The sequence below is a fragment of the Megascapheus bottae genome, chromosome 27 (assembly GCF_031878675.1).
Source record: "Megascapheus bottae isolate mThoBot1 chromosome 27, mThoBot2.hap1, whole genome shotgun sequence".
Taxonomy (NCBI): domain Eukaryota; kingdom Metazoa; phylum Chordata; class Mammalia; order Rodentia; family Geomyidae; genus Megascapheus; species Megascapheus bottae.
This window is the reverse complement of record NC_143535.1, coordinates 5,007,675-5,035,650: the sequence shown is the minus strand read 5'-3', so window position 1 is coordinate 5,035,650 and position 27,976 is coordinate 5,007,675. Positions and strand designations below refer to the sequence as shown.

The 27,976-nt window shown below is 59.4% G+C and overlaps 1 protein-coding gene across 6 annotated transcripts; it reads right to left on the bottom strand.

Annotated features, from left to right (window-relative positions):
* On the bottom strand, positions 1-27,674 carry Bcl9l (BCL9 like). Of its 6 annotated transcripts, XM_090319377.1 has the most exons (10): positions 26,962-27,085; positions 21,184-21,239; positions 12,223-12,324; positions 10,614-10,999; positions 9,811-9,930; positions 6,451-6,667; positions 6,228-6,312; positions 3,852-6,144; positions 3,221-3,502; positions 1-2,748 (listed from the first exon to the last, which is right to left on the bottom strand). In XM_090319377.1, exons 3-10 carry the CDS (start codon positions 12,246-12,248, stop codon positions 1,652-1,654), a joined length of 4,506 nt encoding a protein of 1,501 aa, XP_090175503.1. In that variant the 5' UTR covers positions 12,249-12,324; positions 21,184-21,239; positions 26,962-27,085; the 3' UTR covers positions 1-1,651. The 6 variants fall into 6 exon arrangements, with proteins under 6 accessions (XP_090175503.1, XP_090175501.1, XP_090175505.1 ...); XM_090319375.1 differs by lacking the exon at positions 21,184-21,239 and having other exon boundaries at positions 26,962-27,674; XM_090319379.1 differs by lacking the exon at positions 12,223-12,324.
* Between the last annotated feature and the right edge of the window lie 302 nt (positions 27,675-27,976).

The following is a 27,976-nucleotide window of genomic DNA, read 5'->3' as shown; positions in this document are numbered from 1 at the left end:
CCCACAGAGACCTGGCCATGGCCTCTGGGAGGTATTAGGGAGTCAGGAACCTGCAGCCAGCCCTGGAAAAGGACTGATGGTGGACCAAGAGGACAGCACCAACTGGGAGAAGTGGGCACTAATTCCCTTTGTATTACAGCTGCCAAGGTGAGACCAGACCCTGCAGACAGGTCAGGAAGGCTGGGGTAAAGGACACTGTCTAAAATGGCCCTTGGCCCTAGAGGCAGGGCAGCAAAGACCTCAGCCAGAGAACTGCCCTGCCACCTCACAAGGTAGGAAAGGAAGTAAAAGGTTTTACTCCTGGGGGTCAAGTGGGACAAAACACCCAGTCACGTATGGCTTCGGCTCTGACCAGTGGTGGGCTGGGAACTCTGGGAAGGAACAGACTGAGGAGGCAGTGGCTGTGCCTGGGTGGGCATACACAGATCTGGCACATGGCCCTGAACCCTGGGCAGGATTTGCCAAGGAGTGGGCAGAGGCAGTGGGGTGCTCTCCATCCTCGCCCCACTTCTGCAACCCAATCCCTGGAGGCAGAGACTGGAAGGGGAGGCAGACAGACTCAGCCAAGCCCTGCTCCTCTTTGGTGGTTTCTGGGAGTTGGAACCCTGGGGGTTCTCTGGCATCATGTGGCCCCTTCTATGGCTCCATTCAAGGGGGCCATGCACACACAGCCCCTTCCTCCTTTCCTTCACCCCAGACTGGGGGCAAAGGACTTCAAGTTCTGGCTAAGATGTAGCAGCAGGAGCACCCAGACATCCACAGAGGGAGGTGGGGTCCATGTCACCCCACAGCAGAGGGCTGCTGCCGCGGGGACTCAGCCCTGCTGGAGCCCACCAGCAGGTGGTGTGACGTCAGGTCAGGTGTGGGGCATCTATGTCATCTTACCACCAGGAGAGAGGGCAGAGGCTCTCTCCTTTCATGGGGTGAATGTGTAGGACGGGTCTTAGGATCCAGGGGAATGGAAGGGAAAACCATTTGAAAAGGGGGGGGGAAGGGTTTTCTTTACCCTTTTTTTTTTTTTTGAGGTGGGGTGACTTCTATCAAAACACAGAAATACAGCACACGCACAAACCGGCACAAAAGTTCAGCGCTCTATTTACAGCTCCGGCTGACACCTGCCCACCTGGCCAGCCGCCTGCAGGAGTGGACGGGGTAGGGGAGGGAGGAGGAAATGAGGCAGGAAAAGACAGGAGGGAAAAACAAACAAACAAGTAAGAGCAAGGTAATAGAGGAGGAAAAAAAAAAGTGGAGCTGAAGCAATGAAGAGACCGCTGACAGAGACAGAGGGGAGAACGGACCCTTCCTCCCTTCTTCCCTCCCCCAGGACTGGAAGCACAGCTGAAAGGCGGGGAGGTATAGAGAACAGAGGGAATACAGGTTCCATAGGAACTGGAAGGATGGAGAAGGGGCTGTCCTGGCTGCCAAAATAAAGGAACAAACCCCAAACCCCAACCTCTCTCCCCTACTCTGCCACTTCCTCTAAACTGCCAGCACGTCTGGTTTCCACAAATGCCACTCCCCCACACCAGGCCCCTCCCACCCCTCGCCCCACCCCTGGACCCAGGCCATCCCCACACGGGAGGGAAGAAACTTGGAAGGTTAGCATCTTTGCAGTGTTGCCCGGCTCGGCTCCAGCCCCCTACAGGGACTGCTAGAAGGGCAGGTTGGCCATGCCACCCGGCGCAGGGAGGTAGCCCATCTGGCTGTCCAGGGACACGCTGCGCTGCCGCAGCGGGTGGGATACCATGAGGTTCTGCTGGGGTGGGGGGCCCATCAGAGAGCCCTGCGGGGAGAGCATGTGGGGGGGCTGGCCATAGACCTCGCCCCCCACGCCCCGCTGCTTCATCAGCATGAAGCTCTGCTGGGCCATGAGGCCCTGTGGTGGGGACATGACCCCCTGATGCAGGCCATGGGCCACTATGCCCTGCTGTGGGGGCACGCCTGTCCTGCCCAGCAAGGACATCTGTCCGGGGTGGCACATGGACATGTTGAGCCCCCGCTGGACTCCCTGCTGGCCCGGGAGGTTGGGGGGCCGAGAGGGGGTCTGCTCCGCCATCATGTTCTGCAGGTTCATGAGATGCAGATTGGGGGGCTGGGCCTTGGGGGGCTGGCTCTCGCTCTTGGGGAAGTACTGAAGGGTGCTGCTTGGCTTCTCGGAGGGGATGATCCTTGACAAGTCGAACTCGGGGATCCCGGTCGGGGTGGGCCGGATCACCTCGCTCAGCTCAGGGTCGTTCAGCACGGATGCCACCCCAGGGAGCACCCCCGGCGGGTAGGTGTCACCCATGCGCCCAGTCAGGCCTTTGCCCAGCAGGTGCTGCTGCTGCGGGGGCATGGGCCCTGGTGGCTGGCTGGGCAGGTCCTCCGGGGGCAGAGGCATGCCTGCCGGGTAGTGCTGCTGCAGGCCGGGGGCCCCGCCTCCACCCCCAGCAGGGGCCAGGGCACCATGGGGCTGCTGCAGCCGAGGGGGGAAGGGCATCATCTGGGAGGAGCTGGGCCCCGGGCCACAGGGGGCATTCAGGGAGTCTGGGCCTCCAGGGGCCATCATCATGGAGTTCTGAGGGGGCCCCCCTGTCCCCTGTGCATTGGGGTGCAGTGGAATGTTGGAGCCCAGAGGGGTGGGAGAGGGTAACATGGTGGGTGGGGGCTCATGGGAGAGGGGTTGCTGGCCTGGCAGGTTCAAGCCCATGGGGCTCTGGGCAGCAGTGGAGTTCAGGTGCATCTGGCTGGGCTGGCTGTTGCTGAGGCCTGCCGGGAGGGAAAGGGGACAAGGGTATTAGAGACTGTTTGCACCCACACGGAGGGAGAAACCCCAGCCAAAAGGTGAAGAAGGGGAGTTCCCACCACTGGTGCCCCCTGGCTGTATGAGAAGGGACTGGAAGTGATTAAACTGGAAGCCAAGAGCCCAAGTTCTGCACCCCCGCCCCTACTCTTTTTTATTCTGGTGTGGGGCCTGGGGCGTGAACTCGGGGGGCTGGCTGTCTCACAGACGTTTCTGGCTTTGAACCACAAATCTAAGGTACCAGCTTCCTGATAGCTGAGATTACAGGCGTGAGCTCCGGGTGCCAGGCACATTGCTGGGCGCTGAGGAGACCAGCAACGCACTCTGGGATGAGGTCCGCTAAATGCCCGCAGAGGATGGGATGGGGGTCCCAGACCTCACGCCTCCATGCCTAGGGTCTCTCTTCCCATTGCCAGGGCCCCGTTCCTGTCCTCGCACCTGGCCCGGAGCCCTGCGGTGGTGGCGGTGGGGGGAGCAGGGGCCGGTCGGGAAGCAGCTCGTCGTCTGAGGTGGCGATGGTCTTGATGGCATTGTGGTAGAGGGGGGTGGAGCTGGGCATGGCGTACTTGGACATCTGGGACATCATCAGTGACAGGGGATTCTGGGAAGGAGTGGGGTCTGGGGAGGAAGTGAACGGTAGACTGGGGTTCATGAGGCCGCTGGGAGGGTTGGCAGGCGGTGCTGAGGAGCTGCTCCGGGGACCACTAGGCGGGAGGGTACCTACAGATGCAGGGAGACAGAAAAAGCAGGGGGGTGACTGGGGAGGGGAGGATGAATTTGGCTGCTCCTATTGGGGAGACTCAGGTGAAGAGGTCAGCTCCAAAAACCCCACCCCTGACTCCTCCAGGAGCACCCCACGTTTCACTGAACACCAACCCGGAGTGAACCACAGCCACCCACCTTCCAGAGATCCCTGCAGGGGATCCAAGTCCCGAGTCACCCCTCAAAACGCTTGCGAGACACATGCACTATCCCCTAGAAAAGCCTGACCCACACGTCACGACCCGTCCCAGCCACAAAGGCCAACACAGTCGAGGACGGGCTGGCCCGGCCCACCCGGCTGACTCACCCTGCTCCATGTTGCCCAGGTTGGAGGAAGAGTTCATGCTGAGAGGCGGCTGCTTAGTCTGGGGGACTCCGGGGCTGGGCATGGCTGTCTTGGGCGAAGCAACCCAGCCTGGAGAGGGCACCGCCATGGAAGGAGACTTGAGCCTGCTCGGTGAGCCAGTGGGCGAACGGACACTGAGAGAGGAGCTGAGGACCTGGGGAGACTTGAGAGGTCCCGGAGGGTTGGCGGAAGGCAAGGGTACCATCTGAGAGGGAGTCTGGGGTGACTTGAGGTTGGCGGAGGGTGAGGTGACCAGGGGCGAGTGCACCTGGCTGAGGGTGGGTGACTTCAGATGCCCCAGGCCCGGGGAGCCCATCTGATTAATACTGATGGTGAGGTCTGAGGGCCGCCGGCCCAGGCCCCGGTTGGGGGCAGGGTGAACGGAGCCAGGAGGTGGATTGGACACAGGGGGAAGAGGCATGTGGCTGAGGCGGGTGGTACCCACGCCGCCCATGGGCACTGCGCCCTGGTCAGGGCTGAACAAGTCTTGCGCGCTGCCCATGTCCTGAGGCATGGCTTGGTAAGGTCCCTGGCCCCCAGAGAACCCCTGCTGTCCCTGGCTGGGGAACTGCGAAGGCATAAGCATCTTCTGTGGGCCAGCCATCATGCCGCTGTTGTTCTGGGCTCGAACCCGGGCCATCTCCTCAGGACTGAGGCCCTGGGGTCCCATCATGTCCCCAGGGCCCCGCATCTTCTGAGACATGAGCATCTGCTGCTGCGGGGTCATCTGCACATTCAGGTTCATGTTCATGTTCATGTTCACGTTCATGTTCATGTTGAGGTTGCCTGGCCCCATGGGCGGGTCCACCTCCCTCAGTCCAGACTGCCCCATCGGGGGGCTCAGGAGGCCACGGCCCCCGCCAAACTCCATGCCCAGAGGAGGGCCCGCCAGGCCTTCGCCACCAGCCATCTGCCCAGGGAACATGGCGGGGTCCATCTGCCGGTGTGCCTGCATCATCCGCTCCATCTCCATGGTCTGCGCCATGCCGCTGTTGGCCATGCCCAGGGGGCGCTGCATGCCCATCGAGCGCTTCTCCAGTAACTGGTGGCGCAGCAGCTCCTCCCGCACCCGGGGGGCCATGAGTCGCTCAGAGTCACCCTGCCCGCCTGGGTAGGGCACAGGGTTCTGGGCGAAACTGCCGGGTCCCCCCATAGGGGGCAAGTCTTCAGTCCAGCCCATGCCCGGCCTCACGGGCCTCTGCATGGCGTTCATAGGCACCTCCGCGGGCATACTCTGCATGCCCCCAAACCCAGGCATCCGCTGCATCTGGCTGCCTGGGAAACGAGGACTAGGGAAGGGAGGCCCACCCCGGAGCTGCATGGGGTCTGGGACATCCAGGGGCCCCCGCAGCTGTGAGCCCATTCCAGGAGGCCACTGATCCCCAGGCTTGCTGTGGTAGGGAGGCGGGGGCCCCCTCACCATCATGCCCCCCATTCCCATCATGTCCTGCAGAGGGCGGCCCCCGTGCAGTCCAATCTGCTCCTCCTTCCTCCGCTTCTCCTCGTAGTATTCCTCCTGAAGTTTGCGCCAGGCCACCTGCTCGGGCGTCAGGCTGTCCTGGCCTAGTCTCTGCATCATCATGTTCATCTGCTGCCCCATGTCCCCGCCCGGGGTGTGCCCAGGCACTTCGTGCTCCAGCGGGGGGCCCCCAAGGCTCTGGGTCTGGGAAATCATGGACTGCAAGGGCTCTTCATACTTCTTCAGCCCGCTGGGAGGGCCCGAGGGCGGCTGCTGGGGGGCTGGGGGAGCTTGGGCGGGTGGGCCCCCCTCGCCGCCTCCTCCTGGGGGCCCCTTGAGGAAGGGCTCTGCCTCTCCGCTCCGGAGCAGCAGCCGCTCGATGTCTCGCAAGGTCTGGAGGGAGCGCTCTCGGTGCTCCAGCTGCTCTTTGGACAGACCCTCAGAGCCCACTAGGCTGCGCTGTCCATTGCCTGTGGGGGTGGTGTCCCCCAGCAGGGCGGGGCCGGGGGCACTGCTGGGGTCCCCTCCAGGAGGCAGAGGGTTGGTGGCGGTGGCAGCTGTCGGGGTGTTAGGATGGGTGCCCCCTGTGCCACCACCGGTGCTGGCAGCTCCCACGGAGTTGGGGGCCAGGTCCTGGCTGGTGTCCTCAGCAGGCCCCTCTGGAGGCAGAGCAGGGGGCGCACTCCCAGGGGCCGGGGGAGGTGGCGGAGGCAGAGGAGGCGGCTGGGACTGTGGGGTGCCTGCTGACGGTGTGCTCAGGTGTAGCGATTCAGGGGTGGGTGGCACTTTAGGGGCCTGCAGGAGGACAAGGGCAGGATGTGAGACAGGAAAGGGGATATCCCAACCCATCTTGGGGGTCATGCTGTGCCCACCCTCACCTGGTCCAGCTTGGCCCGGGGCACGTTCTGCTGGTGGTAGGCGAGGATGGAGTCTGCCCGGCCCTGGAACACAGCCTCTGCAGCTCTGAGGAGGGGTCGGCCACAGACAGCTCAGGAGAGGCAGGCGGACGGGAGCCCACCCTGACTCCTAACTCCCCCACCCCCCTGTGTGAGCTCACTGGAGACCCCACACAGCGGGTGTACACCAGCCCCCCACGCTTACGTGTTGGCCAGGTGGGTGGTGAAGACGTACACGAACTGGGATGGTGGCTTTCCGGGGACATTCCCGCCCCCGCCCCCGCCTCCCGGGGCATCTGTCCGAAGGCCTGGCGGGGGACCGTGAGGTGGGCCTGCAGCGCTGCTCTCACTGAGGGGCAGCTGGGCAGTTTGGCCTGGACCCAGCTGTGGGGCCGCCATAGCTGGGTCTGCTACATTACAATCTGCAGAGGTGAGAAAACGTGCGTGAGAGGTCCAGATGCTGAAAGAACCAGCCGGTACCCCCTCACCCCACACCTCCCTTGCCCCTACCCTAGGGTGTTCCCTACCTCACAACACACCCAGCAGGGCTATTTATTGTCCCAGCCTGGAGTCTTCACCATTGGCTTCTACCCTGACCTGCCCTAGAGCAGTCTTTGCCCACGATGGCAGTGTGGCCAGGAGGGCAGGGGAAACGTGGCCTGGTGCTCCGCTGGATACTTACAGGTGTGATTTTCACGTCACCAGCACATTCCCGGGAGGAAGGCATCACACTCCAGCTTACAGAGGAGGAAATGAGCCTGGCAGGAATGCAGTAACTCACCTAAGCTCACACACCCAGCTAGGACCAGCAAAGCCCGAACTGGAACCCGAAGCCGAACTCAGCTACTTAGCTCTGCTCTGCCCCATTCAGTGGTGCTTGTGTGCATGTGCGCGTGTGTGTGCGTGTGTGTATGTGTGCCCACGCGCACAGGTGCGTGTACAGGGGCTCACACACATACTGTTCACTGACCTGCAGGGACTACACAAACTGATGCGCAACTGACTTTGTGATCTATGTCTCACCAGCCAGCCCCTGCCCTGCACAGAGGACAAGTCAAAGGAAGAAACCAATCTGAATAACAGAATTACAAAAGCAGTGTGGTGGCTGGGGCACTGAAGATTCACGCTTGTAATCCTAGCTACACAGGAGGCTGAGATCTGAGAATTGTGGTTGGAAACCAGTCTGGGCAGGAAAGTATGAGACTCTTATTAACCACCAAAAGTTAGAAGCAGAGTGGTGGGTCAAGTGCCAGCCTTGGGTGAAAAGTTAAGGAACAGCACTCAAAACCTGAGTTCAAGTCCAGTGCCAGCATGCACATGGACACACACATGAAATTAAAAAGGAAAAAAAAAATCTTTCCTCTGACCTCATATCTCCACAAATAATCAAAGGACAAGTTCGTAATAGCCAAGGCTGACACCCCAGGAGCTGTCAACGTAGATGAGCTAACCTGAGCACAGACAAAAGTTTTTCTCCAGGGCCATACACTTGACTCTCACTCAGTCCTACCTTAGAAAAGTTCCAAACTGGTCACTGATGACTCAAGAGTTGGGAGTTATTCTCATGTCAAGAAAAACAAATCAAATGGCCTGGCCTGTAGACAGTAAGTGACAGCATGGCCCAAAGCTACATCAGGGCCAGCGCAGATCTCCCCAGCCCACCACAGGCTGCCCTCCTGATACACTGCACAATAACCCTGCTCTGGACCCTGTCTCTGCAACTTTACATAGAAGAGTGGAGCCAGAAGAGCTCTCGGAGACTCGAGAGCTGACCTTAATGCAGGAAGACTGTCCTGAAGAGGAAAGTGTAAACTCAGAACACACAATAAGCTCCTGGAGACAAACTATGGTAAGGGCTTATTTCAAAAAAGAACTTTCTAGGACAATGATAACCATACAAGCTGATAATGTTCTAAGTGTCTTACATGGATCAACTTATACCTTCTACCAACTTTATGAGGTAGATGATTTTTATAGACGAGAAAATAGGTCTTTCTGCAAGTTTACACAAATAGCAAGTGCACCCTTGGTACAAACCAAGTCTGACCTCTGAGCCTATGCTAGTAACTACATTTGCCCATCCATTAAGAATTCAAGAGGCCAGGTATTAGTGGCTCATGCCATAATCCTAGCTACTCAGAAAGATTAGATCTGAGGGTCACAGCTCAAGTGGTAGAGTACTTCACAACAAGCCTGAGACCATGCTTTTTAAACAAAAGAAAGAAAATAAAGAAATCTTTAATACCAGTCTGGGGGCACTGGTAGCTCATGCTTATAATCCTAGCTACTCAGGAGGCTGAGATCTGAGGATCAAAGTTCAAAGCCAGCCTGGGCACAAAAGGACCTGAGACTCTTATCTCCAATTAACCTCTAGAAAAATGGGAAGTGGGGCTTGGCTCAAGGGTAGGGTGGTAGCCTTGAGCTGAAGAGCTCAGGGACAGCGCCCAGGCCAAGTTCAAGCCCCATGACCCACAAAAGAAAGAAAGAAAGAGAGAGAAAAGAAATCTTTAATACCAAATGCAAACTGCATGCTGGTGGCTCACACTCACAGTCCTAAGTATTCAGAAGGCTAAGACCTGGACAATCAAGATTGGAGGCCAGCCAGGGCAGAAATGTCTTCAAAATCCGATTTCCAATTAACCAGTAAAATGCCAGAATGTAGGTATGGCTCAAGTGGTAGAGTTCCAGCTCCAGGCAGAAAAAGCTGATGGAGACCTCAAGGCCCTTGGTAATAGGAAGAAAAAGAAAGGAAGGAAAGGAGGGAGAGAGGGAAGGGGGGATGGAGGGAGAAAGGAAGGGAAGGGAAGGCAGCAAGGAGTACACCTAACACATTCCAAGCGTTAGGCATGGAATCTTAGTGATTTCCCTTCTAATCTCCCTATGTCTTTCGATGCTTCTACGATGATGCAGTATAATGTTATGGAAGTGAACTAAGGGTGGCACTATCACTGGAGTGTGGGCAGGAGAGGACCCAGGACGACCAGCCAGCTGCCCAGGCTTCCATATGGGACTCTCTACAGCATGGTGCACTCCCTCCACATGCTGTTTCCTCTTCTCTAAAGGTTGCATCTGGCTCTGCTTATGGAAGGTCCAGATAGACACTGGATCAACTAAAGAATAAGAAGAGTGTGCATCCACCCCCCCCATGGTGACATACACTGGGCGCATGCCAGGAGGCATCAGAGGTTAGAAAAGGGCACTAGAGTGAGTCACATGTCTCTCACATGCAGGCTTAGGATGGCTTTGAATAGCAGAGCCAACTGTCCTGCTCCCGGGGAGGGCCGACCTTTCCTGCCCTTCCTCTATTGACCAGCAGGTGGCAGCATAGGCCAGACATTCATGGTGAAGGTCTAGGTGAGGTAGTCAGAAACCTTAGGAAAGGGACCATTAAGGGAAGGACAGAGTCTGAGAGGCGGGATGGTAGATCAAGAGCCTGAGCTCCTGGCCTTGGCTATGACTTGCCCAACACTGTCCTAGGTGAGAGGGAAGCTCCCTCAGGGCAGCCATCCCCTGGAAGTCCCACAGACTATGGAATCCTGGGAGTCCTGGTATCACGAGTACTCACTGTGGGTGGCCCCGATGGGCTTGTCATCCTCCTCACTTTCAGGCCCTGAGCACCATTCGTCCCCACTGTAAGGCTGCTTCCGCTCCAGCACACACCGCCGCTTACTCCGAGGTGCCACCTCTGCCAGCGCAGGATGCAGACCAGAAAAGGAGTAGAGTGAGTACCCAAAAGGCCCATCCCTCCCATACCCAGAGCCCCTCCGGGAGCCTTTCTCCAGGCTGCTTTACTCCCGAGGGCACTGCCCAGGCCATGGTGGGCACTTGGCCAGTCCCTGGCCCCCACCACGCCACCATTTGTTTCTGATTTCTCTCCTAGCCCCATTGCCTGTTTCCCCTCCCCCCCCATACCAAGCACAGCATAATCCCCAACCACAACTGGTTCTAATTAGGAAGGGGAGGGGAGGGGAAAGGAGGGGAGAGGAGAGGGAAAGCCTTTGCAACTCTTCTAGGCCTCCATGCCTGTTCCCAGAAAGGCTCCTACCAGCCAGGAGGATATAACAGGAGGCTCAGGGGAGCTGTGTGGGTCTGTTCCTCACTCCAGAACACCTCCCTGTCCCCATGGGTTGCAGTAGGGAGCAATGAGACCAGGAAATCTCATCACTCTGTGTGGCCCTGCCCACAGGTGGCCCCTGGTCAACCCCATTCCTGAACCACCCGGGGATGGAGGTAAAGACAGATGTCTGTGCGTCAATGCTGTCAATAACCAGGGGAGGATCTGACAAGAGGAGAGGCATGGTTTCGCTGAGAGTTTGGGTCTTGGACTATGGATGATGTTAAGATGTTGGGGATAAGGAACTGGGGTACCTTTAGCCTCTGAATCCAAAGATGGGGTCCCAGCCTCTCTCTGCTCTCCAGAGTCCACTGACACGCTACGTTCCCGCTTCACCTTGCCCTTGAGTGAGCTGAAAGGGGGTACCCCTGCCTGGGGGTTCTTCAGACTTGTGTTGCTAGGTGAGATCTGGTTGGCCTTGGCCCCATGGCTCCCTGCCCCCACGCCCTTGGAGCCCAGGTTGCAGGTGGGTCCTTGGTTCACATTCTGGTGCTGTGATTGGGCCCCGCCATTCCCTGTCTTGCCATGATTGGTCAGCTTATTTTCTGGGTGCATTGGTTTGGCTGGGGCGGGGGGGCAGTGGCCGCGGGGGGACAGCGGCGGGCTCCCTGGAGCTTCTCTCCTCCTGGGGTGGGGGAACCTGGGAGAAGGTAGGAAAGACACACGAGATTAGCCTTACTCGAGCTCCACATACCTAGACAGTGAACTGCCCCATCCGGGCTCACCCAACGGCATGGGTTACCTCCAGACCACCTGCTATTTCCTATCTCCATCCATAGCTCTCTAGAAATGAGCTGATGGCCCTGTCCTCCTGGGCCACCAACCGCTTCTCATCTACACCCCTTCCCCAAACAGAACCCAGGATCTTCTGGGTTGACAGCATGGGCCCAGCCCTAATGCTCATCAGATTGCAGATTTCCCTGGCAACATCTCCCCTGTAGCACCTGACCCATACTTAGCACCCCCTCTTCTAGGGTTTGCTGTCTTCCAACTCCTTTCAAGGGTCCCAAATTTCAACTCTCCTCTGGTGTCCCAACACCAGGGTTGGGGGAGGCGGGAAGGGCTGCAGACCTATGAGTCACTCAGCTCAGGTCCCAGCCCTATTCCCCAGGGGAGGGGTTGGGAAAAGCACTGGGGAGAGTGGTACCCTCCAGTCCAGCCGGCTTCTGAGAGCCTGGGGGGAAGGCCTGAAGAGGGTGGGCCTGCGGGCCCTGCAGGCAGGCTGGAGCTGGGGGAGGGGGAGGGGAGTAGCATGTCAAGCAGACAGGATTGCAGCTAGAAGCCAAGGATTCCTGCAGCCTGGGCTGCGGGCCCTTTAAGCTCCAGCCTGCTCCCCCCCACTGCCTCCCCCTCCCCGGAGACCTATTAATAGCCGCTGGAAAGATCACATCACGGGAGAGGATATTTATCCCCCCTCATTCCACACCAGCTCAGATTTATTTCAGCTCGGCTGTCCTGCTGCTGCCGCCTGGCCCTGTCTGCCCGCTTCTTCTGGGGAGGCGGAGAAAGGCAGGCACCACCCGCACTCCTGCTCCCGCCCCTACTCTGGCACTGAGGCCAGAGAGAGCCAGTGGACCCCACACCAGGGGCAGTGGGGGTCTGCTATAGTGCTCTAACGGTTTTTGGAGGGAAGAGCTGGAAGGAATCAAAACCCTGGCCTGGCTGGCTGCCGGGCCCCTCTGCCCCCGGGCCTTGGGCACGAGGGCGGGGGGTGTAGCTCCTGCCTGAGGCCTCGCTGCGCCCTCCAGCCCGCCCGTGGCCTGGGAACCAGGTGTCCACTGCGGCACAAGCCAGCCCCGTCGCCGCGGCCCTCCCTGCCCCGCTCTCCACACACAGATCCCGCCCTCCAGGTCACCCACACACCTTGTCTTGTTAGCCAGGATCCTCATGGCTCCCAAACACAGTGGGACCACGGCCCCTGTGCGTGCCCGGGGCCCAGTCAGGTACTCGGAACTGGAGCTCGGACTGCAGCAACAAGCCCCAAAGAGAAAACTTGTGACTTGGGGAGAGGGACAGGAGGCGGGTGGGAGGGTGGCGGGGAGGACCCCACGGCCCCGGGACTCAGGAGCTGGACCGGCTGGGGCAGGGCTGGAAGGGGGAGACGGCCGCCTGGGGTCTTGTTCCTGGAGGTCGGTCCGGTCCCCATCCCTCCCCGCGCGCCCTCGGGGCGGGGGGGGGGGCTCCAGACGCAGGCTTCCCGGGTCGGGGCCCGGGCCCCCCCGGGGACGCCCCGCCGCCGGACACGCCCCTCCCCCGGGGCTCGGGAATCCCGCCGGCCCCGCCCCGGCGCTGCGCCCGGCCCCGGGGCGCCGGGGTGGGGGCCGGCGCGCCCCGCCCCCAGCTCCGGGCCTAGCCCGTGCCCATCCCGGCAGGCCCGGGCGGGCAGCGGGAGGCCTGGCGGGGCCCCGGGGCTGCAGCTGGGCTCTTCTGGAGACCAGTAACGCTGGCTCAGATTCCTCCCCGACCGCAAGAATGCAGGAGCCTCCCCTCCCCCGCCCTCCCCCTGGCGGAGCCCGAGCGGGGAGGCCGAGCGAGCGGGCGGGCGGGCGAGCCGGGAGCGACAGAGCCAGCGGGCAGCGAGCGGGGGCGCGGGGCGCGGGGCGCGGACGCCCCGCGGGTGACTCACACACACACACACACACACACGGCTCACACGTGGACTGGGAGACAAAGACACGACCCGAGCCCGGGACGCCGGCCGGGCCGGGGCGCACAGGCAGACGGCCGCCCGCGGGCCGAGAGCCACGGGGAGCCGGGCAAAGTTGAGGCGGAGAGTCCCAGAGACCCCCGGAGAGCCCCACGCTCGTACTCACGCGGCGTGCGCCTCGCCGGGCCGCCCCCGGGGGCAGATCCCCGGGGAGGCGCCGGGAGTTCCTCCCCGGGACCGGGCCAGCCCGGCACGCCCGAGCCGCTGCGCCCGGCCGGGCGGTGGGGCCGGGGCCGGCGGGGACGGGGCCCCACCTGCCACCCTGCTAGCAGGCTAACCCTAACTCAACCCCGAGGAGGCGCGCCGACCTTCCCAGCGCCAGCCCTGTCTCTGGGGGGGGGGGGAGAAGGCTCCTCAGGAAAAGGTTCCAAAGTCCAGGGCCCAGTGTGGCCACAGCCTGCCACCCCCGCCGCCTCTCACTGGGGACACCTGAGCGCAGGGCGGGGCTACGGCTGTCCAACACCACAGGCTCACCTCCATCCCCAGCTGATTCTCAGCCGCCTATCCCTTTCATGAGGAGGAAACTGAGGCCTGGGAAAAGGAAGAAGTGTGTGTCCTCGCGCTGGAGCCCCCGTTCCAGGAACCCAAGTGACTGCTCCTCTGAGCTCATGCCAGATAGGTGGGCTCCCCACATTCCAGCAGCCACCTTTAGATTTGGGGGGGTTGCTGAGACAGCAAAGGCAGAGGCTACCTACTACCATTGGTTTATAGCCTCAAGAACAAGGACCTAGATAATTTGGGGAGGGGCTGCTAGGAAATCAGCCCTCTCCAGTGGCCCCAGGGAGGCCAAGGCTCCTAATGAGAATCTTAGACCCCCTACCCCACCCCCAGCTCCCACCTAGCCGCAGGGCAAGCTGAGTCAAGCAAGGATGAGTCAGGACTTTCCCATGTCACACTTCCCCCTACCGCCCCTCAAGAGCAGGCCCTAACCCCTAAAGATCTCCACTCTACCTCCTCCAAGCAGTCCCTGAAGACACCAGCAAGGCCTGGCCTTGGGAGGCAGGAAGGGCTGGTTCCTGGAAAGGCAGTTCTTCAGTCCCAAAGAAGCCTTCCTAAGTACCACACTGGGAGCTCCCTAAGACAGGAGAAAGGAAAGGGACAGAGCTCTGGGAATTTGGCACTCTTTGGGAAGGAAGAGGTGACACGTGCTCACAAACAGGGAGCAGGTGTAAGTCACCTGAGGAAAAGGCCAAGAGCATACCCAAGAGAATGTGCCTGGGGCGAGATGGCTGAAGCTGGGTTGTAATATGCTATCCCCGTGCTGGGAAGACGGGCTGGAGAATTGAAGAGTTTGAGGTGATACTTAGCCTCAAAAAAAAAAAAAATGAAAAAAGAGGCTGGAATGTGGCTTAGTGCTAGAGTGCTGGCCTAGTATGCATGAAGCTCAATTCCTCAGTACTACATAAACAGAAAAAGCCAGCTGTGACGCTGTGGCTCAAGTGGTAGAGCATTAATTAGCCTTGAGCAAAAGAAGCTCAGGGACAGTGCCCAGGCCCTGAGTTCCTGCCACAGGATTGACACACAAAAGAAAGAAAGAAAGAAAGAAAGAAAGAAAGAGAGAGAGAGAGAGAGAGAGAGAGAGAGAGAGAGGGGGGGAGAGAGGGAGGGAGGGAGAGGAGGGAGGGAGGAAAGAGCTGGTAGGCTGTGATCCTAGCAACATCAGGAGGCTGAGATCTGAGGTTAGAGATTCAGAACCAGATGGGGTAGGAAAATCATGAGACTCTACCTCCATTAACCACCAAAATCTGGAAAAAGAGATGTGGAGCTTTGAGTGGAAAAGCTAAGCAAGGGACAGCACCCAATCTGAGTTCAAGCCCTAGTACTGGCACGAGAGAGAGAGAGAGAGAGAGAGAGAGAGAGAGAGAGAGAGAGAGAGAGAGAGAGAGAGAGAGAGAGAGGGAGCGGGCCAGCGCCTGAATCATTAGCTCCCACCCCTTACATCATTAGGGGGGTGGGCATTCAGCATCATAGAGCCTGAAAAATTAAAGTAAGCCTGACCCAAGCTAGAATCTGAGAGAGCCAAGGAAGGCTCCGTGCCTAGAACTTCCAGGTAGGTGTTCAGTACCAGCTCTGCTCAACACAACTGCCCCAAGCAGGTCAGCTCTCCAACCCCCAGCCGCATTCTGCCTGCTTCCACCTTGCCCACTTCCATGTCAGGAGCCTCAGCTTGGGGATCCAACCAGTCTCACTGCTCAGCTCAACATCACATCAGGACTGAAAGTGAATCTCAGTGATAGAGCTAGCATATGCACAGTCCTGGGTTTAATCTCAGTTCTGCCAAATAAAACATAAAAACCAGTGAACCTAAGGCTCATACTTGCAATCCTAGCTACTTGAAGGGCTGAGATCTGAGGATCATGGTTCAAAGCCAGCCTGAGCAGGAAAATCTGTGAGACTCTTAACTCCAGTTAAATAAACATCAAAAAAGTCAGGAGTGGCGCTATGGCTGAAGTGGTACAGCATTAGCTAGCATTGGAGAGGGAAAAAAAAAGTTCAGGAACAGCATCCAGACCCTAAGTTCAAGCCCCAGGACAGGAATAAAAATACATACATATATACATACATACATACATACATACACACACACACACACACACACACACACACACACAAACAAACCCCAAAGAGACAATGAGGAAAGGCTTTGGAGAGCCTTATGGGCAGCAACCAGGCACTTGTAGAAAAGAAATTGTACAACTAGAACCCCCTGTAATTTGTGAAAACACACCTCTGCTGGGGGCCCCAGAAGCAAAATCCTTGACATCTGGCTGAAAGAGACCCAGCCATCCCCTGCCCCCCAAGACAATAAGGTCTCAATATCCCCTTTCTCCTGGATGTCAGGCCTTCTAGGTCCTCAGGTCTCCCTCTAAGGTCATTTCCTCTTCCTGAGGTGGTGACTCAGTGGCCTGGTGGGGAGGTCAAGGATTCACAGCCTAGCAGGAAATCTGCTCAAGGACCAAGGTGCTACTCTGGGACCCTCTGTGGGAACTTCCAGCCTGGGGGGGGAGGGGCTTCCCCTAGCCCTGGTTCCTAGCAACTCTCAACTCCCCACTTCCTCTGGCCCCCCTGCCAGAGGAGTCCATGCAAATGAACGTTTTGCTTGGGAGGTTTTGCCTGGGAGTTTCCAGCCCCACCCCACCTGTATCCCCAGGGTAAAGCCAGGCTACCCCAATCCTGCTGGGCCAAGAAACAGCCTGACCCTAGAGCCTTCCAGACTAGGACCTCAGGAGCAGGGTGCCTGAGAAGAGTAATTCTGCCTATTCTGGGTCACTGTCCCTTTTGGAGCCTGTGGGGACAAGTGGCACTGCCTAGACAGACCTGTGTCACCTTACTTCTCTTGGCTCCTGTAAGCCACTTCCAGGTGGCCTCTGCCCTGGCAGTGGGGTGCCCCCAAAGACTGCTGCCCAATTCAATCCGTAGCTGGTCCCTCCCCTAGAACAGAGGGGTGGGGAGGGGTGGGGGGGCACAAGGAAACAAGACAGGGCAGGAAGCCCAGGCAGGCGGCGGGCACTCTGGGCCAGGCACAAACAGCCAACACAGGAAACCACAGCCCACCCCCGCCCACCCCACCCGCCCAAGGCTCTGGAAGAGAAGAGTGCCAAAAGCTCCATACCCCAACAGAGGCCAGGGGCAGGGGTTAGCCCAGGCCAAGGGAGGAGCTTGAAGCTCTCAGGCCTTCTCTGGGCCCCAGACCCTACCTGGGGAGAGGGAAAGGAAGCCAGGCTGGCAGGGGTGGTGCTGCCTCTTTAAATCCACCGAAATCCTGAGCTAGGCCCAACCCAGCTCTAGTTTCACAGGAAGGAAAGGCGCTTGGGAGCCAGTAGGGCAGGCGGTGGTGGCTGGAATTAGCCCCACCGGCCCAAATATATCTGGTCTCCTCTTGCCACTCCACTGGCACTTCCTGCCCCCTGGCACCTGTACCGGAGTAGGGGTGGGAGAGGGTCTACCTGGTGGGATAGCCTGATCTCAGAAGGTGGCTGGTTGCTACTGGTTACAAGTGGATAGGTAGTGATTTCCAGAACAGGGAGAGATGGGCAGAGCAACTCCCTGGGGGCCATCACCTGGCCTCGGCCCTCCAAGGGGTTAATCTGGCCCCCGCTTTAGGGGGTAGAGGTGGCTAAGGAACCTCCTCTAAACTGCCTGGCTGCTGGAACAATGGGGCCATTGTGGAGTTCAGGCAGGCTGCTGGCACAGCCAGCACACCACGGGTGGGACCTCACCCAAAACCTGCTGCCGTACTCTGCTCTCTCCCCCAGGTACTGCCAGAGGCAGACACATCCCTCCAGCCCCATCACCCCGACTGCCTGGCCCAGCCTGGCCTAGCCTCTTGGCACCAGCAGCACCTGGAGGGCCAGCGGGCCCTGACCACGTGGCCATCCAGGCTGCCATGACCCTCCAGGACCAGGTGGGGGTGGGGTGGTGAGACAGGATGTGTGCCTGTGATCCTCCAGCAGGGGAGACAGGAAGGCCAAATGGGGTTTCTAGTGTCAGTCCTGGCACCCTTGGGCCAGAAGGGCTTAGGGGATTGTGAGAGCAGAAATGGACAGGTCCCTGCGCCCAGGCCTCTTCCCCACACACCCATCCCATAAACCTGCTACAGAAGACATGGGGTGCCCACTGCACCCTCCTGTGGCATGAGAACTAACAGTGTAGTCAGGCAGGCAGGGCACCAGTACCCTCTGACCCCTTCCGGGCTATGGGGCTTTAGGCCTTTCCTTTCTACCTCTGAGCCCCAGTTTGCTCTTCTGTAAAAGCGAGGATGATTTTATAAAGTGAGCTACCAGGAGCAAACTAACTAATAAAATGCCTAAGTCCTACTAGCCTGCACCAAGTTCTGTCTGGCCCTGATGCTCTCTTCCTTATCTCTTGCCCTGGTGCCCACCTATGTGGGCATGTCGGGAAGGTGCCTTTGGGAAAGGCAGGCATCATCCAGCTGTTTGCTCTTTGGAATAATTAAGCACTTGGGACCCAGGACCATCTCACTAGCGTGGCTGATCCTTCCACTGTCCCAGAACAGTTTGGCTCCCTCTGGCAGCTAGCATGCCCCCGGGCTTTCCTGGCTCACCCCTCTCCAATCCACAGCAGGAACCCAGAGAATATCTGTCTACTGTCCTAGCCTCAGGTCTGTAGCTCCAAATCCCAGAGGCAAGTGAGGAGGGAATTCCCTTTCCCCAGTCTGCAGCACTTCAACCAGAGCCCCTCTCCTGCCTGACCCTTTAAGACACCGCCCTACAGTATAGTAGAGGGCCTAGAAGAGAAAGAAGGGCAAATGACATGCACTTCTGGCAAGGAGACCCAGGAAGAAGACCAGATAGGACTGTATTTCTCGGGGTAGGGGGGGCATGTGCCCCCCAAAGGGTTAACAAAGCCCTAAAAATAACCTGCTCCCAGCAGGACCCATGGATCAGAACCCTCCAGCCATCTGTTCTCATTTTCTCCTGTTCACATTGGAACATCTGAAACCAGCCCCAGAGCCCCAGCCTGATCCCAAAAATAGCCCCAGCCTGCCCAAGGAACAGGCCCAGAGGCTGGGCACAGAGGCATGGCCAGCTCAACAATGAGACATGGCTCAGGCCCCGACCTTCAGGTCCATGAGGGCTGCCCCTCTGTCCTAGAAGGAGAGGGGGAGACAGTTAAGGGCTCTGGTTGACCCTCCTACTATCAGGCAAGCAAGGGAGCCTACTAGCCAAGTCCAGGCCTCAGCCCTGGGGAAGCATAGCATCATAAGCACTGTTACAAGTTAATCCCCAGACAATTCCAACCACCTGTCAGCTCCCCTCACCTAGGGGCACTGTGAGTCTCAGTCAATCCACCGCCCGCGCCCATTCCAGGATCTTTGGGAGCCCTTGGCACCAACTGGAACTCGACATTCTCCTCTGTCCCAGGGTACGTAGGGCCAAGGCAAGCCTCTCCAATACTGTCCGAACACTGAAGTAGCTCGGGAAAGGATTCGGGGATGTCCTCTAGATGCTAGGAATGCCCATAGAAGCTTGCTCCCCTTCTGGGCTTTGAAGAGAAGGGCCCTCTATCTAGGCAATGGCCCTTCACAGCAAGAGAAAAAAAAATACCTAGGCAGGGAATCTAGGGGACCCTGAGAGTGGGGACGGGTCTAACAGATGACAGCAATGGCACAACTTCATGTGCCACTTTTCTCCCCAAGGAAGGTCCCTGGCCCCTAGGCCAGGAAGAAGAGGAGGTGGCCACTACGGGAGCCATTTAAGGACAGAATGTCTTGTTCAGTCCAGTGAAAGAACAGAGCAGCAGGGGATGGAATGGTGGGAGGGGTGCTGAAGCTGAACTGAGCAAACAGCCTGCCAGAGAGAGGGAGGAAGGGAGGAAGGGCTGGGCTGGTCCTGAAAAGTACAACTTTGGGACAATAACGAGGGGACAGGCACTCGGCCTCCCCAGGCCCTTCTCCACTAAAACTTGCAACTGAAGTATCAGCTGGCACCAACCATGGGGAAACTGAGGCAGCAACGAGGTGGGTCTTGGAGGGTGTTAAGAGTCCAGGACTGTGCAGCACTAGAAGGGCTCTCCCTTCCCCTCCATCAAGCCTTCGTCCATTCCAGCCCCTTGGGTTACCAGCGTTTCAGTAGAAACTCTACTGGTAATAAGGAAGAGTATCTCTAACATAAATTGAGTACTTGCTCAAAACCCTCCATATATATTATCTAGTTTAATTTTCAAAACAACGCGACTAAAAAAGTACTCTTATGTGTTTTGATTTTTAAACTCAGGTGTGTCTGTTACCAGACTAACCTTGAACCCTGGGATAAGGATGAATCCTCCTCCCTCAGTCTCTGCACTAGTTAGAATTAGTCACCCGGTCCTAGAAAGTACTGTAGAAGAAGAGAGAGGCACAGGGAAGTTAGTAGCTCAGCCTAGAGTCAGGAGACACTCTACCATCACTGGTTCTTGGCCGGGGCGCCACGCACGGTATCAGCTCTGCCACCACAAGACAGCGAATGTCCTGTCCAGCCTCACCCTCATCCCACACTCGTTCCCTCCATGCCTGATGGGTACCAGGTCCCACACTAGAGGCCACACACAGTTCCTGCCTGGGGAGGAGATCAAAGAGAGCACGCCGCTCCCTGCCCCCTCCACGCAGGTGTCTGGCCTGGCCCTGAGCTTCTAGAGAGCAAAGTTCCCGGGCCTCCCACCACTCAGTCTCCCCCCCCCCCACCCCGCAGTGTTACCTCTACTGACATCCAGGGCCCTAACAGCCAGCAAGGTCACAAGGCAAGTGTCCCGGACCACTGCCCTGGCCCCCCTGCTGAGAGATGCCCTAGGCTAGGAAGAAGCTAGCTGCCCCCCAACACCCCAGGTGGGGGTCAAAGGTCAAGTGGGACCGGCCTGGAGTCCAAGTCTTGTTTTCTGTCCCATGGCTCTGCCATACCTGTCCACTGCTCCCCATTTTTTTTCACTGCCTGAGTTGGAAGCATGGCAACTTCCTCCCTGAAGGGAAGAGCCCAGAAGCCCCCACACCAGGGAGAAGCACCTCCTCCAGATAGATCCCTGCCTTCCTCCAACTTTCTCTACTCAGACAGGAGCCCACAGGAGTGTTTGTTGTGAATTCGGGGAGTTGTTGCTAAGTAAGGAAGAAGGGGAGGGAGGCGTCTCCTCTGTGTGTGTATGTGTGTGCGTGTGTGTCTCCTGGGCCTATAGAACCAGAGCAGCAAAAGTCACGTTAAGGTGGCAGGTAGCCACTCTGGCTCTGACAAAGCCCGGCAGAGCCCAGAGCCAGCTAGGGGGGCAAGTAATTGATATAATCAGAACTCCAGCTTGCACTCCAGGGTACTGGGCTGAGTCTCCCCACCTCCTGCCAGGGGAAAGATGCAGGAACTTTCACTGGAGCCCAGCTTTAACCCTCCTCATCCCAGCCCCTCCCCCAGCCCATCCCCGCCTAGGTGCAAGGCCTGTTTGCCCACCAGGAGGCAGGGGAGGCCCCCTTTTCTGGGGGAGGGGAAGGCAAGGTGAAGTGGGGGCAGAAAGCCAGAAGGAGGGAGCCCAAAAGACAGAAAAGCCAAGCGGGAGGCTAAGCTAGGATGGTGCGACCACTGCAGATAGAGATCAGGGAGGCCAAGAAGGACACGTACACAAGCACAGGGACTGCTCACCTCCGGAGAATGTGCTCAGGCTCAGGCTCAAGGGTGTGGTCTGGGATGGGGGCTCCCTGTGGAGAGAGGGTCACAGCTAGACGCCCTCCCCCCCCCAGCAATCTATGCCCCAATCCTCCCCAAACCCCAGCCTCCCCCACCCACCCAAACTTGCACACACATACACGCAGCCTGCAGCTACAGGAAGTCTCTGAGCTGCTCAGACCCCCACACACACACACACGCCAGGACTTCTGTGGACTGGCCGGGAGCCAGGCCTGACCCAGCTGCCCCACCACACCACTCCCCCTCCCTGTCCTGGAAGCAGGAAAGGAGAAGGCACTGGAAGACCTCAGAGTTCCCAGATTGCTTGGCCCCATGGGAGGCAGGGGGGCCTCCCACGACCTGGCCAGAGGACCTGGGGAGTGGGAGGCCTGAGGACCCTGGTTTCCTGCATCAGCCACCTCGAGGTCATCTTATGTCAGGGAAAAGAATGGCTGTGGTTCCTGCAGGCCCTGTGTGGTCTCCCTAGCTGCCGCCCTGCTCCCCCGAAAACATCAAGTCCTAAGGACTTGGCCTGGGGTAAGGAAGGTTTAGCAGTTCAGTAGCAGGACTGGGTGAAGCTCCCACAGCAGGCAGGAGGGAGGCTGGCGGCTGGGCTCAGTTTGTACTGGGGGTCAAAGGGGAGTTCTTTTCCGAAGAATTCTGGGAGAGACGCCAACTAGAGCAAGCTGCTAACCACCCCTCCCTCTCTCTCACTGCACTGGGGGCGGGGGGGGGGGTCCCTGCCAACCAGACTTAACCCTCTGAAGCCTGTGTTACGCCCAGGCCCAGGACAGCGTTGGACTTGGGCTGGAGTTAGTCTCTCCACTGCTAGGAGGCAGGCAGTTCCAGGGTGCCAGCCAGAACATGGCCCTATCTGGTGACTTTTCTAGACTCATCTACGGAAGGTAGATGAGAGTCTGCAGTGACGTGTGCATGCGTGTCTCGGAGACAGAGATTGAGAAACACAAACTGAAAATTCCTTGCCAAGCCCCTCCTCCTGCTGGGTCACTGAGCGCTGTACCAACCTGTGCCTCCACCCCTCCCTCCCTTCCACTGGGCCCAGGGGGAGGGGCGTCAAGGGACAGCCTAGCCTAGGCCTACCTTCTACTCATCTCCCAGGTCCTTGGCATCTACCAACAGCCCCTGCCTGGCCTCCTTCCTTCATGGCCTCCAGAAGACAGCATTCAACTGGAGTGTGAGATCCCAGAAAGGGAAACTGAGTTCTAGGGAGATATCAGGGCCTCCGGTGTGTACAAGCTCAACCCAGTGTGAGTCCAATTCCTCAGAACTTCCTCTCCCACAGAACACTGTCTAACTGTAGTGGGAGGGGATGAGATTAAACATCAAGAACCACTTTCTGGGACCAAGGCCTCAGTGGCAGCTAGCCCCACCCCAAATGCCTGGATTCCAGGCCCCTCCATCTTCTGCTCATGGGGGAAAATACCAGCTTGTTTATTTGTTCCCTGCTGCTAATCAGAGAATTCAACTTTTCTGAACCTAAACTTTGCCAACAAGGTCCCAGGTCTGATGTGACTAGTTGTTCCTTGTCCCCCAAAGAAGCAAGTGATAATGGGGGGGGGGGAGAGGGGGGAAAGATGTCACTTTTCTTTAGAGCTCTAGATCATTCTTAACAACCAACACTGTCTTCACGACAGAAGGTGATCTGGCCATGTGGGACCCCTCACAGTGCTGAGGACCCATGAAGAGTAGAGGGGAGAGGCGACCCTGGGTGGCAGTTTATCCCCAAGTGTCTCTAGTGCGCCACTCTCTTTCCAAGGGCTAGGGCTGCCAGAAGCCTTGGCCTGACGCCAGGAAACCTCCCTATCAAAGGGCAGAGGACTCGGCGTCCCAGGGAGCAGAGGAGCTGCAGGAGACCTGTGACTACACACCCAGACATGTTCCCAGGAAGGAGGAGGCAAGAGAGACACACAAGTGCACACACATGCACACACATCAAAGACACACACAGTAGTAGTACGTGGCCAGCACATACCCCTGAAATGCTCCCACAGATGAGTGCAACCCACAGATACGTACACATCCAAAACACCTCCTTAAAAGAACCCCCAAACTCTCCTTAAGACCCAGAGAGATTTACATATGTTCTAAGATAGCCCAAGAGAGCTCAGGAAACAACCAGACACTGGCCAACCACACAGAATTGCCCAGAGGTACACCAGCTCTGGGATGGACACACACACATACACACACACACACACACACACACACACACACACACACACACACACAGAGTAGTAGTACGTGGCCATGTGCTAGCACACAAACTCACTCAAACACTCCACCTCTATACCCAGCATGAAGTCAGATTAGAGGACAAGGTCCCGCCTACCCAGTGCAGAGGGGAGTCAGGGGGTGGAGAAGTACTCTGGGATTTCAAAACAATCCTGGTTTCGAAATGCTGGAAATGCTGGATTCAGGGCCATTCCCAGTTGAGAATGGGGGGGGGAGGGGAAGACAGGCTAACTCAGGAGCTGCTAGCCCAAGACCAAGGGGAGAGGTTGGACAGAGAAAGTCCCAGCCCATGGGGAAAGGGCTCCCCAAAGAGACATCAAGTCAGGAGGGGCAGCTGGCCCAGGGCCACGCAGGGAAGACCCAGTCTGCTGGACAGAAAGCAAAAGAGAGTTCCTGGCTGGCTCTTGCCACCAACAAGAATAGAAAGGAGACAGGGAGAGGCCTCTCCTCCCGCTAAGAACCGGGAGTAAGGGGGAACCTGCTCCCCTACCCACTCGTGGGCTGTGGTGACTGCCTTCTGCCTCTGCTTGCCCCAGCAGCACTCTGAGGCTCTTGGTGGGCCAAAAGTCAAGAGGTCAGAGTGGGTGGGGGACAGCCAAGGGCCCGTAACATTTAGAGGGGTTTCAGAAGTGCCCACACTCAGGGCAGGCTAAGGGAGCCACTCCCTGGGAATTCAAGTCTTCTCTCCCCTCCACAGAGATGAGGGTCACAGGGGAGACTGAGGCATTGCAACACCCCCACACACACCCAGGAAGTCACCCCTCCCAGGGCAGCCAGAGGGCCTTTGCTGCCCCTCCTCCAACCTCTAGGGAAAGTCTGCTGGGCTCACCAGGGAGGGAGGGAGGGAGGGAGGGAGGGAGAGAGGGAGGGAGGTCAGGCCAGGTTGGGGGTGGGGCTCTGGAGGCCTGGCCCTGGCACCCGGCAGAGGAAATTCCAGGCTGTAACTCCAGGCTGCCTGCAGAGCCGCCCATCCAAATGACAAGCCACAGCTCAGGAGCAAGAAGACCCTGACTCTCCTCACCTTGTCCCTCTGCTCTCTGGCCCTGGCCACTCAGATCTTGAACCCTAGCTCTAAGACTTGGAGAAACTCAGCAACCCCTGGGGAAGACACTCAGCCCTGCCAGGAGCCCCGACCTGGTCCCTCGAGCCAATCTGAACCTCTTTCCCCAGGTCCTGGGAGCAATCCCCACAGTGCAGCTACAGGTGGGCAGCTGGTGAGGGCTGGCAGGCAGAGGCCCAGATGCCAAGCTACAGCAGCCAGGCGCTCAACAGGTTGAGCCAGTCCCTGGAGCAAGCGGGCCCCACCCCAGGGAGAGCGGGCCTGGCAGAGGCTCCCCTGCCCGCGGCACCCAGCCTGTACCGCTTGGCTCCCACGGCTGCCCACTTTCCCACGGTGCCATCCCCCTTTTGTCCCTTCTCCCAGGTCAGCACTGGGGCAGTACCCAGAGCTCCAGTACAAGGAAGCAAAGGATGACATTTTCCCCTCATCTTTGTGCGCCCAGGCCTCACTGTCAGCAGCCAGGAAGCCCAGGGAGAGGTAAACGTGGCACAGCAGCAGGAACCCCGAAAGTGTCTCCCAAACCTCCTTGCAGGCCTCTTTTCATCCAAGGAAGACTAGACACACAGACACCCTGGCTTCCCAGGAGCTGCTAGGGTGCTGGGACACAACCTCTGCCTGCGGGAGCGCCAGAGGCAGGGTGGGGATGCCCCCAGCTTCTCCCTGGAGGAGCCGTTACAGAGCTCCTTCCATTTGTGCCGAAGTTGTTGCCACCTGCAACCTTGGTACTTTCCTTCCGATCCACTCCAGGACCCCCCAGGGCTCCATCTCAGCCACTGTCCAATGGCAGGCACCACGCACACACACACACACACACACACACACACACACCACTGCCTTTGCACAGCATCCTTTAATCTAAAGCAGGTGCCAGGCATTTCAAGCCCTTGCTGAGTCCACACTGCCACCAGCTAGGCCTCTGCCCAGAACTAGCAAGCTAGCTAGTGGTAGGTAAGCCCCCAGCCTAAGGTTTCAGGAGCCAGGAGGCAGAAACTAGCTAAATGAAGTCATGGTGTCCCATGTACCTTCAGCAAGCAAGATCACTCTGGCTCATTTTAGTACTGACCAGCCCTTATGACCCAGTGGCATAAGAGTCATTCTAGATTCAGCCATAGACATATTCTATCCCTCCCCAGCCCACCTTCCACTATCAACTCCATCCCAATTTACACAAGAGTTAGCAGAGAACGCAGTAGACGAGGTGCAACACTGGCCCAGTCTGCGGAAGGGAAGAAGGAGGATCGCCCTAAGGAAGGAAGTGCCTTCCGCTGGCCACCTAATTTCCAGGTACCAGATTCCAGCTTTCCTCCCCATTCCTTGCCTTCCCCCCTCCATTCTCACCGTGTCCTGAGGCCTCAGAGCTCACTTTGGGAGGACACAGCCTGAGCATGCTCTTCCCCGGAGGGCATGGAATCATGGTCTTGACCCAGCCAAGCCCATGCTGGGGGGGGGCAGCAGAGGAACCCCTGTCCCCAGTAAGTGACTGCTCCCTAAAAAAGGCTGAGTAGAGTGAGGGAGTGGAAGGGAACCCCCACCATTGGAGAGCTAGATTGAGCAGATACAATGCAGACAGCCTTCCCAGGTAAACAGTAGAGCGAGGAGTAAACTGTGGGGGAGGGGGGCAAAGATCGAGGGGGCCGCAGCCTCTTTCCCAGGCTCACAGCCCAGCTCCCCCACACCCGAATCCGTTTCCTCCTGCCGCAGAGGGCCCCCAGACTGACACGGACACAAACCCCAAGAAGCAGACAGCAGGGGAGGGGGGCGGCGTTAGAAAAACCCGGAAGGAAGGAAGCCGGACAGACAGACAGACAGACAGACAGACAGACTGACAGGCACGGATCCTAGCTTCATTGCTCAGAGACACCCTCCAGACTCCCCGATTTCGAGGGGGCCCTCTCTTTCTCAGCTTCCAGGAGGGAGGAGGAAACTGGCCCTCGGTCCCTCCAGAAATCCAGTTCCCGAAGCCTGGGGCAAGCCGTACCCCAGCCCGACGAGAGGCTGGGACCCCTTCCCCTTCCGCCCCAGGGGCTCCTTCGGAGCGAGCTGGGGGCCACCTCCCATGGCTGGCCCACGCCGTCGGGCCCACGCCGTCGGGAGCCTGGGCAGGGGCCGCTCCCGGCCCGAGCGGCCCCTCGGAGCTCCCGCGCCCCGGGGCCCGCGGGCCCGGCCGGGACTACATCTCCCAGAAGCCCCCAGGGCAGGGTTCGCCGCTCCAGCTGGCCCGAGGCCGGCCTTGTTCTCGGCGCGAGGGCGGCGGGGTCCCCGCGCGGCCCCCAGGCCCTCCTCCCGGGGACCCGGGGACCGGGAGCGGCCGCCCCGGCCCTGGGGGCGCCCCCGCCCCTCCGCAGCGCGGGGCCGGAGACAAGCCGGCCGCGTCCCCTCCGCGGCCCGGCCCGGCGGCCTGGCTGGCCGGACTCCCACCCCGTCCCCGGCCCGCCCCTCACCTCACGGCGCGGGCCGGGGGTCCTCACGCCAGGCCGGAGCTGGACGCCATGGCCAGGTCGGGGTCGGTGGGTGGATGGCGCGCTGGCGCGGCGGCGCGGAGGGCGGCGGGCGCTGATCTTTTGATCCCGGGCGCCTGAGTCTCAGGACCTGCCCGGCCCGGGAGAGGGGATCCGGCAGTCGGCGGGCGCCCGGGGTCCTGCCTCGCCACCGCCGAGCATGGTGGTGGGCGCCGAGCAGCGGCGGGGAACCGGCACGCCGCGGGCCGGGCCGGGCCGGGGCCGGGGCGCGGGGCTGGGCGCTCGGCCCCGAGCCTCCCCGGCCGGGGCTCGGGTCCGCTTCCTCCTCTCCCTTTCCTTCCTTCCTTCCTTCCCTTTCCTTCCTTCTTCCTTCCTTCGCCTCCGCCTTTCACTTTCCCCGAGGCCCGCGGGGACGCGGGGCCCGGGCGGGGAGGGGGCTGTCTGGACGCTTATTGTCGATCGGACGCCGAGGGTCCAGGTCGCGGCCCCCGGGCTGCGCGGCGCCGGGAGACCCAGGCGTGCGGGCGTCCGGCCGGCTGGCTCCGGGCGGCGGCGGTGGTGCAGCAGCCCCGGCTCCGGGGCATGTCCGGCCACTGGCTCCGCCGCGCGCCGCCGCCGCCTCCTCCTCCTCCTCCTCCTCCTCCTCCTCCTCCTCCTCCTCCTCCTCCCCGGGCTCCCCCGCGCCGCCGGAGCCCCGCTCGCCCCTCCACTCGGCTCCGCTCCCCAGCCTGAATAAGCATCGGGGCTCGCTGGCTGCCTCCTTCTGCCTTCATACCAGAGCCCGGAGAGGCCCCTGTCAAAATAAGAGCTCCCCCATCTCGCCCGACTCCGCGCCCAACCCGGCTCCCCCGGCCTCCCAGTGGCCTGACTCGGTAAGGCGCCCGGCCGGCTAGCGGGAGGCAGGTTGGCCCGCCGGCGGGGAGGGGGGCCGTCTGAGTCTCTCCTCCCCTTTCCTGAGGACGGGGGAGGACGCCAGCCACCGCGTCCCGGCTACGGT

Coding starts and splice junctions, on each gene's coding strand:
- Bcl9l (XM_090319375.1), bottom strand. CDS start 12,248: ATGAGGATCCTGGCTAACAAGACAAG. Junction 6,668..9,810: donor GCCCATCGGGGCCACCCACA/GTGAGTACTCGT, acceptor TCACCTCTGCAG/ATTGTAATGTAGCAGACCCA. Junction 6,145..6,227: donor CCCGGGCCAAGCTGGACCAG/GTGAGGGTGGGC, acceptor GTCCTCCTGCAG/GCCCCTAAAGTGCCACCCAC.